Source organism: Ambystoma mexicanum, chromosome 7q, assembly GCF_040938575.1.
Source record: "Ambystoma mexicanum isolate Mex_15411 chromosome 7q, UKY_AmexF1_1, whole genome shotgun sequence".
Classification (NCBI taxonomy): Eukaryota; Metazoa; Chordata; class Amphibia; order Caudata; family Ambystomatidae; genus Ambystoma; species Ambystoma mexicanum.
The window spans coordinates 1,014,741,618-1,014,760,067 of NC_090941.1; the positions used below are offsets into that span (position 1 = coordinate 1,014,741,618).

At 45.8% G+C, this 18,450-nt stretch overlaps 1 protein-coding gene across 1 annotated transcript in view; it reads right to left on the bottom strand.

Annotated features, from left to right (window-relative positions):
• PDE2A (phosphodiesterase 2A) overlaps window positions 1–17,634 on the bottom strand; it is a 2,546,881-nt gene extending 2,529,247 nt beyond the window's left edge. The window contains exon 1 of the mRNA XM_069640246.1: window positions 17,292–17,634. Within this exon, the coding sequence (XP_069496347.1) occupies window positions 17,292–17,359 (68 nt within the window). The 5' untranslated portion in view covers window positions 17,360–17,634. The remainder of the gene's footprint in view (window positions 1–17,291) is intronic.
• Between the last annotated feature and the right edge of the window lie 816 nt (window positions 17,635–18,450).

Below are 18,450 nucleotides of genomic sequence, written 5' to 3' on the forward strand. Positions count from 1 at the left end.
TAGATAGATAGACAAGATAGACAGAGATAGATAGATAGATAGATAGACAAGACAGACAGACAGAGATAGATAGATAGATAGATAGATAGGATAGACAGACAGACAGAGATAGATAGATAGATAGATAGATAGACAGACAAGATAGACAGAGATAGATAGATAGATAGATAGACAAGACAGACAGACAGAGATAGATAGATAGATAGATAGATAGATAGATAGGATAGACAGACAGACAGAGACAGATAGATAGATAGATAGATAGATAGATAGATAGACAAGATAGACAGAGATAGATAGATAGACAAGACAGACAGAGATAGATATATAGATAGGATAGACATACAGACAGAGACAGATAGATAGATAGATAGATAGATAGATAGATAGATAGATAGATAGATAGATAGATAGATAGATAGATAGATAGACAGAGATAGATAGATAGATAGATAGACAAGACAGACAGAGATAGATAGATAGATAAATAGATAGATAGATAGATAGATAGATAGATAGATAGATAGATAGATAGATAGATAGACAGGTGAGATAGACGACCCTGGTATAGCCTGTGAGGGAAGTATAGATATAAAAACCAGATTTGACATTGGCAGGAGAATCAAATGCTTTCAGCAACAATGTTCAAGGCCTCACATGCGACCACTATTCAATACAAGCCCTGGCTTCTGATTGGGCAGTAGCCCCTCGGAGCAGTTCAAACAATGCTTCGAGATGATTGCAGGCGCCCACTTAACCAAGGTAGCAAATCTGAACTCAATCTTCAATTTGGATTCTAAGGACCGGATAATAGTAAGGCTCAGCTGGTGACCGCAACCCCTTCTTGACAGCAGTCAGGAGTGAGACACATTTTAATATCCTTTTGGAAATGAGCGAAACTGGATTAACACTTGGAAATTAGGAAACGATTGGCCATGTTTCAGGGCCCCAGCATTTATCAAGAACTATCAAGAAACAGAAATCCTGGCCACTACATGGTGAGTCGTACATGCACTCTACACATGCAAGAGCTCTCATCTCCACAATGTATGCAATATGTGTTATTTCACATCACACACAGCTGTGCTCGCTTGAAATGGTTTCGTTAGTTTGGGCTGTTATGTGGCGCTTTAAGCTAAAACTATTGTATTGGAGAGCCGATATGGAGAAATGGCATATGAGGAGGGACACAAAGCTTGTGGGTGTTGTTTGGTTATTTACCCACCTGTTTACTCCCCACGGCCATTCGAAGCCCTATGGCCATTCCCACCCACTACCTGCACCTTCCAGCCCAAAACACATCCTCTTGGGATCTCCCACTATCGAAGACTAATATACACCTTTGGCTTCCCAGAGTTATTTTGGAGCAGTGTTCGGAGAGTTAATGGCTTAATTGCAGCTGTAAATGACTACTGGTGTAATAGAAATGTCTTAACAAAGTGTGCCTTCAGTCACTTTATTTATATCTCTGCCTTGCATGAAAGTCCTGTTAAAACAAGCCGCGACAAAGCTAATAGTTATATCATGTGGTTTAAAATAGGCATTTGCCAGGTACTGCCATCATATGCACAGGTAATCACTGCATTTCATTTTACAGCTGTTGCAATCTGATGGCCAGGTAGTACCTTTACATCAGTGCCTTGCAAAGGCCTGTCCCATGCCTAAAGAAAAGCAAAGTCCAAACTGTTGACTTTGCCAATGCTTGTTTCCCTTGTTGTTTATTTTTGTTTTCTTTGACCACATTATAAATGGTGTCATAGGTGCTCTGGGCAATGCGACATCCTGTGATGTTTAGGGGACCATCTCAAAATGAGGGGGCACTCTTTAAATATAGGTGCAGTTTGGAACATAGCCAATGTATTGAACCTATGTGCATTTCAAGCATAGCCACTAGGCAGAAATATGATACGGTTGCCCTTCGAATCTTTCCACTGCGCCGAAAGCTAGCTGCACTCTGAGGTTTGCCACTGTACTAACCACCCCTGCTCCTTACTCCTCTCCCACACAGCTCCCAAGTACCAACCTTGAGTTATACCTAGATATGCGGGTAACCTAGCATTGCAACTAAAAGAAAGCACATGCAGGGTAGCAGGTGGTACACTCAAAGCATTTTTGCCAACATGCAGATAACCTAGCATTGCAACTAAAAGAAAGCACATGCAGGGTAGCACGTGGTACACTCAAAGCATTTATGCCAACCTTGAGTTAGCCTGCCCAGGATACCCAAGGATAAATGCTGCAGATCCTCCGTTGCATTTATAAGGGCTTAATTTAGCTTCATAGTGCATCACACAGCGATTACAAGCAGTTATGCTTGACAAAGTGCTTATTAGACTGCTTGGCTAGCATTTGTAGAACAACCTGTCTATAGCACTCAGAGAATCTCATTTGCCTAGTTGCTGTGGCAGCCTGTCTGCCCCCGAAAATATGTTCTACGTCTCCCAGTCTATTGCATTTGGCAGACTAGTAGGGTAGGCTGTCCATAGAGCTAGAAAAATCTACAAGGAGAGTTGGCTATTTTCCCCCACAGAAGATTGGATGACACGGCAAAGATAAGCTCCATCTGAGCTTAAGATCTGTGTAAACACACCACTGTGGTGGACATTTAGCCGCAGGCACACACTCTAGAATGCAGCTACGACTTGCCTCAATACCTCTGCCTTTGAAATACAGCGACAACCTACTAAAGAATTTGGTCTAGCTGGATAGACATTGAGTCTCCTGCAATAGCGCTCTGTCCTGAACTCCCACAGCATCCGCCAACGTACCTGACCTCTTGGGTTGTTTACCGGAGCCAAGCCAGCCCTCCTAAGCCATAATCTTGGCCAAATGCAAACACGCATATTAAACCCCCTCTTACAACTTTGCCATACCCGAACTTCGGTCCCCGGGGGCGTTACAACCACAAAGCGCATTGAGGCCATACAAATGGGGAAATGGTGCTATATAAATGACGACCAGAATACAATACAATACAACAGTAACAAATATCTACTGAAAAAGCTCTAAGGCCCCTAAACTTATTCAGATGCCAGCTTGCTCCGTTCATGAGTCAGCATTCACTCAAACAACATTGTGGTGGGCATGTACATGTGGGCATCTTTCAAACGTTATTGCCTTCATAAATGTTGACCCCGCTGCCATTTTACCTGTTCAAAACATCTCCACCACGTTAGTACTATCAGTAGCCTTTTTATCTTTTAGATTCTAAAAGCCCAGTGGTAGTAAATTTAAACAGATTCCGTTTCACATTATTAAAAAAGGGGTCACAAACACGCCCGTTAGTGGAGTGCCAATACACTTTACACCAACAAAGTAAAAAAACTGGTTACACACTTTTGAGCCCAAAAAATATAGAAATCGTGTAACTTATAAAACACCCAGACACGTGATACTCATTGAGGACTGGAGTTCACTAGAGGCAGCATTCTACAAACAGGCCCCAGCCCACCACCACACACCATCGGATGCAGAATACTTGGGGGCGATAGGTGGGCAGACTCTGAGTAGCTCAACTAGACGTGTCCAGTTCTCTGGCATGTCCACCAGGCTTCCAATTGTAGAGCTCGGTATCACTGCAGATCTTTGTACACAGAAATAGGTACTGCCCGTCCACCTCCTGTCATCCCCTCAATTTACTGTGATTGGCATCCTCTGCATACCAGTAAACGGTATTATCAGCACGTTGTTTCCGCACCGGCATACTTGTAATGAGGCCGCATAATAACAGCACTCTTTACTGCAAAGACAATATGCACGGAAAACTGAAGCAAACCATCCTTTCAATGGAATGACTACGGATACGAACATAGGGATAGTATTTTTTTTATTTTCTTTCTTCGGGAGGACAATGATAGGGGACTTAACTATTCTGTAGGTCCCAACCTAAGGCCTGGTGGTCAGGGTGCCCAGAGTGCCTGGAAACTGTCACCCAGTCCCCCGGGTTATTACCGTACTCTTTGTTCTGTTTGGCTTGTCAGCATCGAGCAGACATTTCCGACAGTTTTCTAGGGTTCGAACCAGTGGACTCGATGTTCTCAAGTTGGCTTTACGGCGCTCGATCAGTGGTTCAACAATATGAAGCAGGAGTTAATCAGGCTGATTCAGTGTCTTTGTGTCCTCCTGAAAGTGATCTGTCACAGCAGCAGCAGTGACCATGGAGGTAGGTGGCTTGATTGGTGCATGGACAGGGTGAAGCGGGGCTCAATGGAGTCTGCAGCTGTCGGTTGCATGGGGGTGAGCCAGTTCAGCTGGAGGTTCGAGTCTATCGTTCCTTAGTTCGCCAAACAGCTAACCCACGGATTTTGTTTGTCCCACTCCATTAACACACAAATGCTGATCGGAGATTGCTGAGTTCCAATTCCCTCTGTGGGGACCAGTGGTGACATTTACCATGTAGGGGTGCTCTCTCTTTTACAGCAATTTCTGGGCTGCTTCACTTCTAGTATATCTTGTGGTTGACAGATGCTGGGAAATCCAAAATTGTGGAAGTACATCATTCAATACTCTAGAGCAGAGGTCTTCAAACTGTGGGGCGCGCTCCCCCAGGGGGGCGCAGCCGCACCCCGGGGGGGGGGGGGGCATGAGAGCCCAGCATGAAAGAGTGACAGGTGTACATGAGTGCCAACCTGGGGCATCCATGAGAAACCAAGTACCAGTATTCAGACCTTGTGTGAAGCTCATCAACAGGTCCAAGATCCCATGAGCTAGATGACCACTAAATCAAATAGATCCCAGGTTTTGATTGGCCTTGCCATTACACTGAATAATGAATGTGTTGTTTTGATGTATCCCTTGCTTTTTATTAGATGTGTTTTGTGTACAGAATTCTGATTTCGCTGGGTGTGGATGCTGGGCAATGTGTTGGTATGTTTTTTTACCTGTTTTTTTGTATCCCCTGCTGTGCCTTATCTTTTGATTTCATGGGCTACAGAATCTCGCGGCTGCACTTCATTATTTACCCTGGGGGGACTACATGTCCTTATAATGAATAGGGCATGTTGGTGTGTACTGCATACATGCTCTGAGCTTACAGAGGCATCTGGGAAGTCATCCCATACTACAAAGAGGTACAATCTGCTTTTTCCGAGGAATCACCGTTCCCTCCCCATGGATCCAACTTCTTCAAAAGTGCTGTTCAGCTGAAAGCTGCCTCCCACTTGCACTCCACCCCCCACCCATCCACAGCTGAGTAATTTCTGAGTTATAGGAACATTAAGTGTGCTTGGTGCCCTGTTACAGGGCAGTGCATTGCTTTGTATCGATGACAAATTGGGGAGCGGGGTTTGTACCCGAGATATTTATTTATTTTCAAATATATTGCCTGTTTTTACTGGGTGTGTTTTTATATAATTCAGTGTGTATTCTTGCTTATCGTGTATTGTTTTTAAGTATCCCATGTTTTTTTATAGTACTAAATATGTTTTCATTAGTAAGCTTATTAAGACTTCTTATCAGATACAGACACTCACAGGTGCACTTACACGTTTACCATCAACAGACTACATGCCCCGGTCTCTACAGGGCATATTGGCATGTGATCTATAAGTCCTGAACTTGCAGGGGCATTTGTGCAGATTTCCAAAACTCTGCACAGAAGCAAACTCCACTTTTCATGAAAGCTCCCTCCCTCACAGCTCCAGCTTCTTCAAATGTACCATTCAGCTGAAAACTGCCCTCCTGTGGCTCCTGTGGCTCTTCTGTCTCCACTACCCATTCACACCTGAATTCCAAGGACAGTGCACTTTTCAGCCAATCAGGGATCACAGGCCATCGGTGTGACTTGGAGCTGTGGGGGAGGGTGAATCAAAGCCCTCATGTGGAACCCTTGTCGTGTCGCAGCAGCACTTGAAACAGACTAAAAGACATATGCCATGGTGAAACATCTACTGACACGAGCATGATGCCCACAGTGCTTAGAACCAAGGGAGAGATTGGCAAGGACGCCTTTGCTGCTGGTTCATTTCTAAACACAACATTTGCCAAGACCAGATCTAATCCAATGGCACCAACCTTTCAATGGATAACAGCACATTCTGCGACAGAGGTGGGACCAAGCCACCCAAGGTCGCCTTTGAATGTGTCAAAGACCCATTACTTGACATCATAACACTGCCATCAAATGGAAGAGACCTTAAAAGGTTCCATAGACTGTGACCTGAAAGGTAAAGGAAATCCTAAAGCAAAGGGAAGGTCCTATTCAAAGGCAAGAGTAAATTGCTGTACTGTGTGGTTGTAAACAACTGTATAACATGTCCCATTGGTATTGCCATTGGTAGCATTAAAAGTGTATGTCTGCAGGGACTGTCTTCTTTCTATGTCACCCCTCAATCGCTCTCTGTGGGCACTGGCAGAATGTAAAACTTCATGGGGCTACAGTACTGCCTGCTGTGTTCTTCCCATTCCAGAGCAATCCAGGTGGCTCATTCTCTACTGCCATCAGGAGCATTGGAAACTGCATGGGGCTACAGTACTGCCTGCTGTGTTCTTCCCATTCCAGAGCAATCCAGGTGGCTCATTTCCTACTGCCATTAGGAGCATTGGAAACTTCATGGGGCTACAGTACTGCCTGCTGTGTTCTTCCCATTCCAGAGCAATCCAGGTGGCTCATTTCCTACTGCCCTTAGGAGCATTGGACACTGTATCAACAGTACTGCCTGCTGTGCTTTTCCAATTAGACCCACAGCCCTTTCCATTAGAAGTGTCTCATTCATTCTCTATTGGCATTGGAAGGGATTGATGCTCTGCCCTTGTACTCTTGAGAGCCTGTGAGAGGAACAAGCCGCATGTTATTTTCTTTAGCCAGGGATGTCATGTAGGGGATGCCAGAGGTCGTAACTGTGACCTCTGTGGTCTCCCTTGCGACCTCTAAATAAAAAACACTAAAAAAAAAGTTCTTTAAAATAAGATCACAAGTGCCACAAGTCTAACACTTTCAGGACTGACCCTAAATAAGAAAGAATAGGAATGCCAAATAATGTGTCTTTCTGGAATTCTATACAATAATTGCTAGACTCATTAAAGGTTTATTTCAGGCACACTTCAGGGGGTGAGTCACTGATTTAGTCTTTTCTTAAATGCCTCAGCTCAGCCTTTAATCCTTCTGAGGTCGATAAACGAGTACCAACACAGGATGGGTGATATTGGGTGTATATTTTTTCTATATAAAGTGCTTAAGCGTAAGTGCTATATAATAACACATCGTTATCATTTGGTCATGGACGTCTGCTTGCATTCACAGTAATTTGGTAATAGGGGCCTATACACACTGATCTTAACGATATATATGGCGATCCATTCTTGTATGAAATGTACATCACATTATAGTGATATCGGAACCATAGTTTTCGTAGTGCACAATGCTATGTGATGCCACTTCCTGTTTTGTCAATGGGTGAAAGGTGGTGTTCCATCGCTTCCCACGATATCACTTCCTGTGACGTCATCAGGGGTCAAGGGTCGTGTGATGTCACTTCTGCTACCCCTGGCATTTTGGTGAAGTGACGTCCCTGTCTTTAGCACCTGCACCCCGGCTAGTGATGGATGCTGACGCTGTCCTGTATCCAGACAAAACACCAGAATCGAGTGAAATAAATGCCACTGGCCCGTCCAAGCTGCCTATGAGGACACCATGAAGTGGCAAATGGAGCTGGGGTCAGAACCCGATTGCATGGAAGAGGTGGATGAGTGATAGGGTTCAGTATACGCCACCGGCAAGCCTTGCAATTCTACAACATTGACAGATGTGTTGTGCATATTGTATATAGAAAACAAGAGGGAAAGCACACATTTGTGACATGAATTATGCGGCACTGTAATGCGCTGTGACTGAAGAATCTGTATACTATTTGGATTTGCTGAATGTCTGGAGTGGACATGACACTATGGATGCAATTCGTGGTACGACGTTCATTCAGCACCAGGGTTTGTTTCGCTGAGTTTTTTGCTGCTGATTTTTGGCCGAAGTAAACACATCGAAAAAAGATGGTGATATGATATGTTATTTATAACACGCTTACTGCCTAGAGCTTTCTAAGCACAGACCCAGGGATCGAACCTGTGTTGCTCCGCGTCGTCTTGCTTCCAAGGCGAGCACGTTGCCTCTGAGCTATCCTCCCGCGATGGGAGGTAGAGGGACATTAGGGGGGCATAGGTAGTAAATAACTGGGAAGGGTTATTGGGGGAACCCCCCTAATAAAAATAAGTAAATGGATGAGTTCTTTGGGTCAAAAATCAGCAGAAAAAAAGTCAGCGAAAAAAGACCTGGCAGTGGAAAGGCATAGAATCCAATTAATAAAGGTGGGGAGGCAACTGACAGAAAGAGTGGGTGACAGAATCGAGCAATGCACTGCTGTGAGCTGCTATGAGCACGCGACCATTACTGCAGCTGGAGCACTACAGGGCTTGCAGGCGCACCTTGCCTATTGGCTATACAGTAATGACCTGCTGGAAATGTGTGAATCCATGCTTTTGCAAGAGATTAAAAAAACAGCACCTTTGCAGTACTGCAACAAAAGACTCACTACCCTAAGAGCCGTGCCCGCCAAATCTGTCTTACCAAACAACACACGCACTGGCCCATCCCACACTGCATGGTACCTGCGAGCAGGAGGGTGAGGGGGGCGGACTTTAGAACAGTCTGTGGAGAGGTAATGACGCAGGCCCTGGGTTTTATCTATGCTAAATCCAACGCAGACAATGAAAGACATGTTAATAAGGAGAAAAAGCAGCTCACTTCACACAAACCCTGCTGTGGGACACCACACATTAGTCAGTCACATTCTAATGTACTAGGCAAGTTGAACGCAAGCAACCCAACCCAACCCAACCCAACCCAACTTCAATTGAAGAAATGTCAGTAAAATTAAATATACAAGTGAATCAGTCACATTGTTATGTACCAAGCAAGTTGTGAGTTGCCATGACAACACAGAAACTTAACCCAAATATCATGCAGACGCCACTGTACGGATCATCCCGGGCCACAGTAATACTGTACCAAGCCATGAGGCCAAGCGGGCTGGGAAAGAGTCAGTCATCTACAAAGGGTAGTCCTCAGAAGACCATTAGGACTTAGGCCACTTTGCCAGCCAACACTTTACAAAAGACAGGTGCTTCTGAAAAGTAATAAAAAGGCGACCCAAACCTGACAAATATAAAATAAACCTGCTTGGCATTTTAATTATATAGTCATTACAAAGTGTGACTGTTTGCAGAGGGAGATAACACATGACACTGCATGTCAAAGCGCTGCAAACCTGTGCACTTGTATCCTTGTCAGAAGCACTTAAGCCTTTCAGGCATCAGCACACAGGTGGCAGCACTTCCCCTCAGCCACCAAACCATGAGGCAAATTCCTGCTCCAAGTGTACATAAGCCCTACATGCTTTGAGCCCAAACTGTCAACAATATGTATTTATTTGCATTTATTCATCAACAGATAAACAAAAGTATGAAATAAAATAGAAACACAAGCCCAATTCACAAAGGCATTGGTGGGGGTGACAATCGAGGTCCCTGATGAAAGCACTTCACAATACAATGTTGTATACATGAAACCAGTAAAAGTGCAGATGAGCTTTAGGACATCCACACACAAGTGATCTGCTCAGCCAAAACCTTCTGTTTCAGCACCACGATATCCCCCTAGCACCACACCGTGGAGAGAGTGGTTAGGAGCTCTGCATTTCTCTTTAGGCCTTTCTGTGTTAAATAAATCACAGAAAGAACGGTCACCAAGACAACAGGGGCAAGAGGGCGCAGTGTGTGTCGGCCGATATATCACATGTCAGTTACAAGTACTGTCCTTGAGCGCCCTGTCTGACTTACCTCCACTTGTGTTCTGATATGATATGATATGATATGATATGATATGATATGATTATTTATATAGCGCCTATACACAATGTGTTTCAAAGCGCTTCAAGGCAAGGGAGGGAACAAGGGAAAATACAACAACATTCTTACAGGCCATGAACAGTAAGGAGGTGAAATTAACTATCGTACTCGGCCTGACGACATTTCAGATAGTGCAAGAGCTAAGACATAGATAAGGAAGGGAGGGGGAGAGTGGGAAGGAAATGGAAACAGACAGGCGACTACTGTACTAGGCCTGACGACATTTCTGGTAGAGCCGGAGGAAAACAAAAGGTGAGGGAGAGGGGTGCAGAAAGGGAGGGGAGGAACAAAGCAAGTGACTATCATACTAGGCCTGACGACATTTCAGATAGTGCTGGAGGGGTGGTGGGGAGGAAAAAAACAGTAATGGGAGGGTGGAGGAAACAGACAAGGTTGCTATCATATTAGGTCCAGAGAGAATTCTGATAGAGTAAGTGCATAGAAGAAAGTAAGGGGAGGAGATAGGAAAAGGGAGAAGGGAAAGGAGGAGAGAAAAGAGAGTAAGCAGTCAAAAAGAGTGGAGAAGCAAGAGTGGAGAGCGAATACAATTGCAGAAGTCAGTAGTAACACATAATGTTGCGAGCCAGGATACAAGATGAAGATGGGAACAGCATGATTCAGGGCCACCATGAGTACAAGATGCAAAGGAAGTCCAGCATGAGAGTTGAGAAAGAGTGACACACCGTGAATGAAGTCCATAAAAGTCAAATCCATCATTGGCCACAAGACAGTGATGGTGAAGGAAGGCACCAGGTGGGCGGAGCTTGCTTAGTGGTGAAAAAGAGCAGCAGGCAGGAAGGCACCAGGTGGGCGGGGCTTAGGCCAGGTGACCTTCCACCACAAGAGCAAAGGGTCCGGGATATTCAGGGACCAGCCGACGAGAACAGCAGCCTGAAAGGCACAGATTGTCCAGCCTGCCACCCAGCAACCATGGGCATCCAAGAATCAATTTAGCCTTGAGAAAGATCCTGATGGGTCGAAACACGTGTCGGCTGACCTACTTGAATCACTAATTAACTACTGCATATGAAAAACTAGAAAAATGTCATCTTCCTTATTACCAGCGCAAGCATTACAAGGTCCAACCCTTTCATGCTAATACAAGAGGTGTGGAAACACCTCTCCCTCCCGTGAACTTGCTGCTAATACTAATATGAAAACCTAAAACAAGCCATATAGCTAAAGGCCCACTGCGGTGCATGTTGATGCAGTTCTAGTACCCACCTTCGCCTTTGCTCGCTAATCTCTAGCCTTATTCATCGCCTACCACACAGGCTGCGAGGGTCTCTTCTGGGCAAGGTCAGCCCTCAGAACTTGCCTTCACATTTAGGTGGCGTGAAAATGTGTCACCTGCTGGGCGTGACTTGGGGCCTTCCTGGGATGGGCCTAAGCCAGGTGGCTTCAGTGCTGAGAGAAGGTTGTTCTGTGGTCGGTCCTGCACTCGGCTGCGCACCAATCACAGAATGGCCAGTTGCGCACATGCATCAAGTTCTATGGAATTTTACTGCACATTTGTTCGCTGCTGATTTTTCATTCCTTCATTCAGTAATTGGTATTGCGCCTTTCACCATAATTATGGTCAGAAAGCGCTGTTGGTTGAATGCCCTCAGAGAGACCGGAGTCCGGAGTTGGGAGGTGCCATTATTCATGTGTGCATTACAGCCATTTCCCATTGATTAGTTACTGTTTTTTTGGCCGCAAAAGACCCCCACAGAAACCCCATGGTTTCCCCACCACCCCGCCACTAACTACCCTGACCCCCAAATCCATATTGCCTTATCCAACGACCCTCTCTTCATTTTGTGGCAAGAAAAGGGTAAAAATCTGGACAAAAACAGCTATAAAAAATGACCATATTGAAAAAAAAAAACACAGTAAAACGGCTGGGTACCCTTCATTATGAGTAAAACTAGTATGCCTCTAACTTCCATTGTTATATTCTGATTTTCACCCCCATGTTCCCTCCCTGTTGCCCTGCGGGCGCTTTGAAACACAATTTACTTGATGCATAAGCGCCTTTACAAATGCACGATAAATAAATATATAAATGGACATAATCCTCTTTATGCACACACCACAACATATGTGTGGGGCATTATGGTGCTTTATATTTACAAACACCTAGCATCCAGTGGGCATGTTGGAAGTGCATAGCCACTGTATAGGACAGAACGTTCGAAATGCCAAGGGAGCTTTAACGCGAGGCTTTCATTATTCGCAGTCAAACTGCAGTGCAGTCAGGCACAGCATCGGCACTACAAGTCTTTCTGATCCATGCCATAGTGATTCTGGGCAGAACCTTGACCAGACCAGGCCTCTGAGCAGAAGTGTGTATAGAGATATGTGTCATAGGTCCACCATATATATAGGTGACAGTGATCTGGTTACTCACTCCATAGTCCAGAAGGCTGGCCTGAGATTAGCCACTAAAACCAAGAAATTGATGGGTGGAAGGTTTCAAATTATTCTGAACCACTGGCATTGCTCCGGGCAACCTTCCACACCTCCAATTTTTAGCCCGTCTGTGCCATTGCAAAAGGGGTCCTCACTGAGGAGACCCAACAAGGCCGAAACATGTCTGGGGTTGCTTGCGTTTCCATGCAGAAGGGACCCAGCCTGGCAGTTCAGGCAGGGCTGCTACCATTGGTGGCAGTACCTGTCTGATTTGCTGGACATCTTTTGCAATGACGCAGACGGGCTAAAAAACGGTGGTGTGGAAGGTTGCCCAGAGCAGTGCCAGTGGTTCAGATTCATTCAAAACCTTCCACCCATCACTTTAGTGGTTATACTGAGATTAGCCTCTGACAACTTTATAGATGTAGCCCATATGTGGAAAGTGGATTTGATGGGCAAAGTTCGCTTTCCTAGGTAGTCCTCCTTGACTTTGTTCCTCAAGTTCAAAAACCTCAGTGGAGTAAAACTTGAAGATTCCCTTCTCTCACAAGGCCACGCCCACTGCATGAAAGGTCAGAGTGCCGCCTTTTTTCAGCACCATGCAGTGTTTAAGTGCTGGTCCTTTTTGCATAAACTTGCGCAATAGCCTGGCTCTAATGGCACGCCTGCTACTGGAGACCCTCCCCCAGGGGAAGTGCCAGGCTCGTGCTGTGGGGTGAGGTCGGAGCTACCATTCCCTTTGCTGGCCATGTGATCGTCAGGCCTGCGGCTTCCCTGCGCAGATCCTGCGGTGCTTTGGGGAGGGGTAGAGGGGCAGCTGCGCGCAACTCTTGGGGTGCCTCGAGTTGGCAGGTTTGGTGGCTCTGCCCCCAGCGCTTCCTCACGCTGGGAGCCAGGTTGCCTCGCTGTGGGTGCAGAGACAGAAGCCATGCTCTCCATTCCGGCTCTTTCTCTCCCGCCACGCCCCTTCTCCTGCTCTGGACCACTCCCAGGACATCCTGCTCAGGGACCCCTCACAGCTCCACGCCAACCCACGTGCAGAGTATCACCCAATCGCCCGCTCACCTCAACTACATCTCTTCCCACGACGCAGAGCGCTCCTGTCTCTCTCTCACCGTGTCTCTTATTATCCTCGTCTCTAACTCACCTCCATTCTCCACCTCTCCTTCTGCGTCTCTGGCTTTATTTGTGTCAGGCGGCTCTCTATCTGCTCTGTTTGCTTTCTATCCAGTCCTCGAGTTTGGTCTGTTTCTCTTTCATACTCTCTTTATTTATTTCTTTATTTGTTCTTCTTTTCTTAGTTATTTTATCTTTTATTTTGTGTGTCTTTCTTTATTAATTTCCTGAATTATTGTCTGTACCCTTCTTTTTGTTGTGTCCTTGTTTTGTTTTTGTTTGTTCTTCTGAAAATTATGTTGTTGTCTCTCTCTTTCTTTTTACTTTCTTTCTTTTTCTCGCTCTTTCCTTTTCCTTTCTATATATTATCCATCCTTATCTCCTTTCTTTCTTTCTTTCTTTCTTTCTTTTTCTTTTCCTCGATCTTTCTTTTCCATTCCTTTATATTATCCATCCATGTATCAGTTCTTTTCCTTTCTTTCTTTCTTTCTTTCTTTCTTTCTTTCTTTCTTTCTTTCTTTCTTTCTTTCTTTCTGTTTTCTTTCTTTCCTTTTCTCAATATTTTTCGTCCCTTTCTTTATATTGTCCATCCTTGTCTTCTTTCTTTCTTTCTTTCTTTCTTTCTTTCTTTCTTTCTTTCTTTCTTTCTTTCTTTTTTCTTTCTTTCCTTTTCTCAATATTTTTCGTCCCTTTCTTTATATTGTCCATCCTTGTCTTCTTTCTTTCTTTCTTTCTTTCTTTCTTTCTTTCTTTCTTTCTTTCTTTCTTTCTTTCTTTTTTCTTTCTTTCCTTTTCTCAATATTTTTCGTCCCTTTCTTTATATTGTCCATCCTTGTCTTCTTTCTTTCTTTCTTTCTTTCTTTCTTTCTTTCTTTCTTTCTTTCTTTCTTTCTTTCTTTCTCATTTCTTTCTTTCCTTTTCTCAATATTTTTCGTCCCTTTCTTTATATTGTCCGTCCTTGTCTTCTTTCTTTCTTTCTGTCTTTCTTTCTTTCTTTCTTTCTTTCTTTCTGTCTTTCTTTCTTTCTTTCTTTCTTTTTCTCGATCTTTGTTTTCCCTTCCTTTATATTATCTATCATGTATCTGTTATTTTCTTTCTTTCTATCTTCCTTTCTTTCTTTCTTTCTTTCCTTCTTTCTTCCATTTTCTCAATATTTCTCTTCACTTTCTTTATATTGTCTTTCTTTCTTTCTTTCTTCTTCCTTTCTTTCTATTACTCGCTTTCTTTCTTTCCATCTTACTCTCTTTCTCTTCATTCCTTTCTCTCTGCCTACCGACCGTTCTCTTCTTTCTTTCTTTCTTTCTTTCTTTCTTTCTTGCTTTCTTGCTTTCTTTCTTTCTTTTTCATTCTATCCTTTTCACTATCTTTCTTTTCCCTTTCCTTCATCATCTCTGTTCATTTCTCTTTCTTTCTTTTGTCATTACTTCTTTTTATCTATCTTTTCTTTCCATTTCTTTATATTGTCCATCTTTGTCTGTTATTTCTTTCTTTCTTTCTTTCTTTCTTTCTTTCTTTCTTTCTTTCTTTCTTTCTTTCTTCTTTCTTTCTTTCTTTCTTTCTTTCTTTCTTTCTTCTTTCTTTCTTTCTTTCTTTCTTTCTTTCTTTCTTCCTATCTTTCTTTGGTTCCATGTCATTTCATCACCTGTAATTTTATCCCCTGTCATTTTAACGTGCACATTCCATCGAAAATGGTCATAGTTTTTTTTTTTTTGTGGGAGTCCCCCCAAGCCCTCCTCCCACACTTATTGGTGCTATTGTCGACCCGCCCAAACCCTTATCTGCCCTTTACCACCCCCCCCAAAAAAATTCGATGAGCACATTCGATGGAATGTGCACGTTAAAATGCCTGGGGATGAACATGCAGGCGATGAAAGGATGTCGTACCCTTTCTTTCCTTATACACCCTTATCTCTGTTCTTTCTTTCTTTCTTTCCTTCTTTCTTTCTTTCTTTCTTTCTTTTTCGCTTTCTTTCTTTCTTTCTTTTTTTCTTTCTCCATTGTCTCTGTCCTTTCTTTCTCTTTCTTTCTTTGCTTTTCTCTTTCTCTTACTTTCTTTCTTCCTTTTGTCACTACTTCCTTGTATCTATCTTTCCTTTACCTTTCTTTCATTGTCTCTGTCCCTTGTTTGTTTCTTTCTTTTCCATGTATTTATATCATCCACCCTTATCTCTCTCTTTCTTTCTCTCTTTCTTTCTCTCTTTCTTTCTTTCTTTCTTTCTTTCTTTCTTTCTTTCTTTCTTTCTTTCTTTCTTTCTTTCCTTCTTTCTTTCTTTCTTTCTTTCTTTCTGTCCATTCATTTCTTTGTCTAGTCTGTGTAATTGACTGCCCCAGTCCGTTATCTTCGCTTCTCTATTGCTTCGTGTCTACCACAACTTGCACTTGTATCCGCGGATCCTTCTCTCCCCTCCCCCACCTCTCCCTGGGATCCCTTTGATCTCGCACATCCAATAAACGCGGAATACAAAGCCCCAGTGCTCCGTCTGAGTCCAGTCATCCGCAGGTGGGCATTTGAGATAACTCCAGAATACACAGCGCCCACTCGTGGGAGGAGGCGCTTTATCTAAGAGCGGACCCGTAGCTTGTACTCCGGTATCCCCCAGTCTGTCTAAGGGTGGCATGGAGAACGGGGTAGGGGGCTTTGGGTGAGGGGGTGTAGCAGGTGAGTCTGCTCCCTGGCAGTCCTCGCCCTGGTTCACGGTAATCCCCCCCCCCCATCAAGGAGCAGGTGCACGTCGGTACCCGAGCCCCACCCCCGCGCGAGCCCTCGCTGCTTCTCCAACCATTGAGGTCCCAGCCCCAGGACAGCGAAGCGCAGAACACGGCAGGGGCGTCGGCAAGATTTCCTGGACCCCTGCTGTACCCTCAGTGGATGGTAAGTTTGGAAACGTGTCTTCGAGGGCCACTGCCCGCTGGGCAGCACACGGGACACACCCCAGTCTGCATCGCTCCCTCTCAGCACGGGCGCACTTTGCAGGCAGTCCCAGTGTAGTAGCTCTTTCAGTGTGACGCACATTGCAGGCAGTCCCAGTGTAGTAGCTCCTTCAGTGTGACGCACGGCCTTAGACACTAACATTGGAGCCCCGGAGACTACATCAAGTTCAGGGAGACCCCTGCAGTCTGCCCAGAAGACGTTTTCCCCTCTGAAAAGTCATATGCCAGCCCCCCGAATATAACTTTTCCTCGGCATCTCTTCTGCACCTGTCCATCTAGGTGCACACTTAGACCACACTGTATGTAGTCACCTACTGTGTTTATTTTGTTGTGGGCACGGCACGCGCGGTTGCTATTCCTCTGGGGTAACCAGCCCTTGGGCTCCCAAAACCACAATCTAAACTGACCCATGAAAGTCCCATTAACGCCAAAGTTCTGCGGCAGGGGAGTGTAAGAGCTCACATGAACACTCGGCAAACATACTGTGGTGTGGCACGGCATGGCATAGCATGACGTGCCATGACAAAGCATTTAAACAACCCGAGCCCACGCACGCACCGGAGGCGCTGCTCTTCGGATCAAAGCCGGCATTTGACGGCAGCCTTCACACGCAAGTTCCCTGAACTCATCCCTGAAGCCCACACTACTCCGCCCCCGTTCCTTTTCCACACGGCGCACCGCACAGCAGCAGCAGGTACCTCTCGGGCATTCATTCCTTTCATGCCCCCCCCCCCCCCCTCAATGCGGTCCACAAACCCCCAGGGGTGGAACTGTCCCACTCGCCTCTCCCCCTCACCCCACCCCTTCAGCAGCATGGTCCACGCTACACCAACCTGTACCATCTCTTGTTATAACATTTTGTGCATGCATGGCTGACGTGCCCCCAAACTACACATCAAACAATAGGAACGCACCCCCACCGCCCCTCCCCCTCCGCCCAGCTGTGTACTCACATGTCAGATGTGGCGGGCTGGTACTGCTGGCTCCGGCACAGGATGGAGTGACCGCACGCCTGGCCCATCTCTCCTCATCCTTTCCACAGCCTTACCAGCGGAGGAGAGCTGGGGGTGCTGCCGCTGCTGTCAGGGTCGGGAGTCCCGCGGAGCCGGGAGAGAGGGGGGCCTCTCCCTTCCTCCCTCTGCCTCAGTTCCGAGTAATGATGTAGCGGTTAGGAGCTGTCTTTCTTCCTGCCCAGCACCCCACCCCAGTGCTCGGGGAGGGCGCCTGAGGACCGATGCTGTAACAGATCCGAATGCAGCCTGCCGGAGCAGTCAAGGGAGGGTGGGAGAAAGGGAGAGAGAGAGAGAGAGAGAGAGAGAGAGAGGGGGAGAAGCAGTATGTGTGCCCGAGACTGGCGTGTGTTGCATGGGAGAGAGGGGAGGGGACGGGGGACCGCTGGGGTCAACCTGCTAATCAATTTCAAGGCTGCAATCGTCCCGGCTGTAACCAGGGGGGGTCTTGGGGATTTTGCTGGCGAGCCCCTCTTTAGGAAATCTCAGTGTTCATTGTGGTCAGGTCGGGGTAACCCCCCCAGCAGCAGCCCTCGCCGTCTACAGCAGCCCTGGGTGGCAGAGGGTGTCCTGCATGCGTGATTTGCGGGAGGCACAGCGAGGATGACATTGAGTTGGGCTTAACCTTGCCTCGCTGCGGTTAGTTCCGCAGCGAGCGCTGTGCACGCGGACCACACTCGCTCGGTGGAGAGCTCACGTTGCTATGTGGCAGCTGGCAGTAGCTCTTCCAGTCCTGCTTTCCACTTTGCATTATGGTACTTGTAGGCTGATATGTGCCGCAGGGGGACTACAAGAACCGGAATGCAAAATGTGATTAACTCGCTTACGGATTTACCCACTCTTTGTATGCAGGAGATTTCTAGAGCTCACCCCTGGCTAGAAAGCAATAGAGCACTATAAAGGATAGGGCGGTGTTCAAAGCAGATTAGAAGAAACGTGGTGGAGAAAGGAGTCGTCATCAAATAAGGGCACCCCTAGTTAGGTGGTACTTCCTAAACTGTGGGGGGAGGGCAGACAATCTGATCCATGCCGGTATCTTTTTCGAAAGAACTTCCTCAAGTGTGGGAGAAAGGCAGCCAACCTTAAGGCCAGGAGGTGTCGT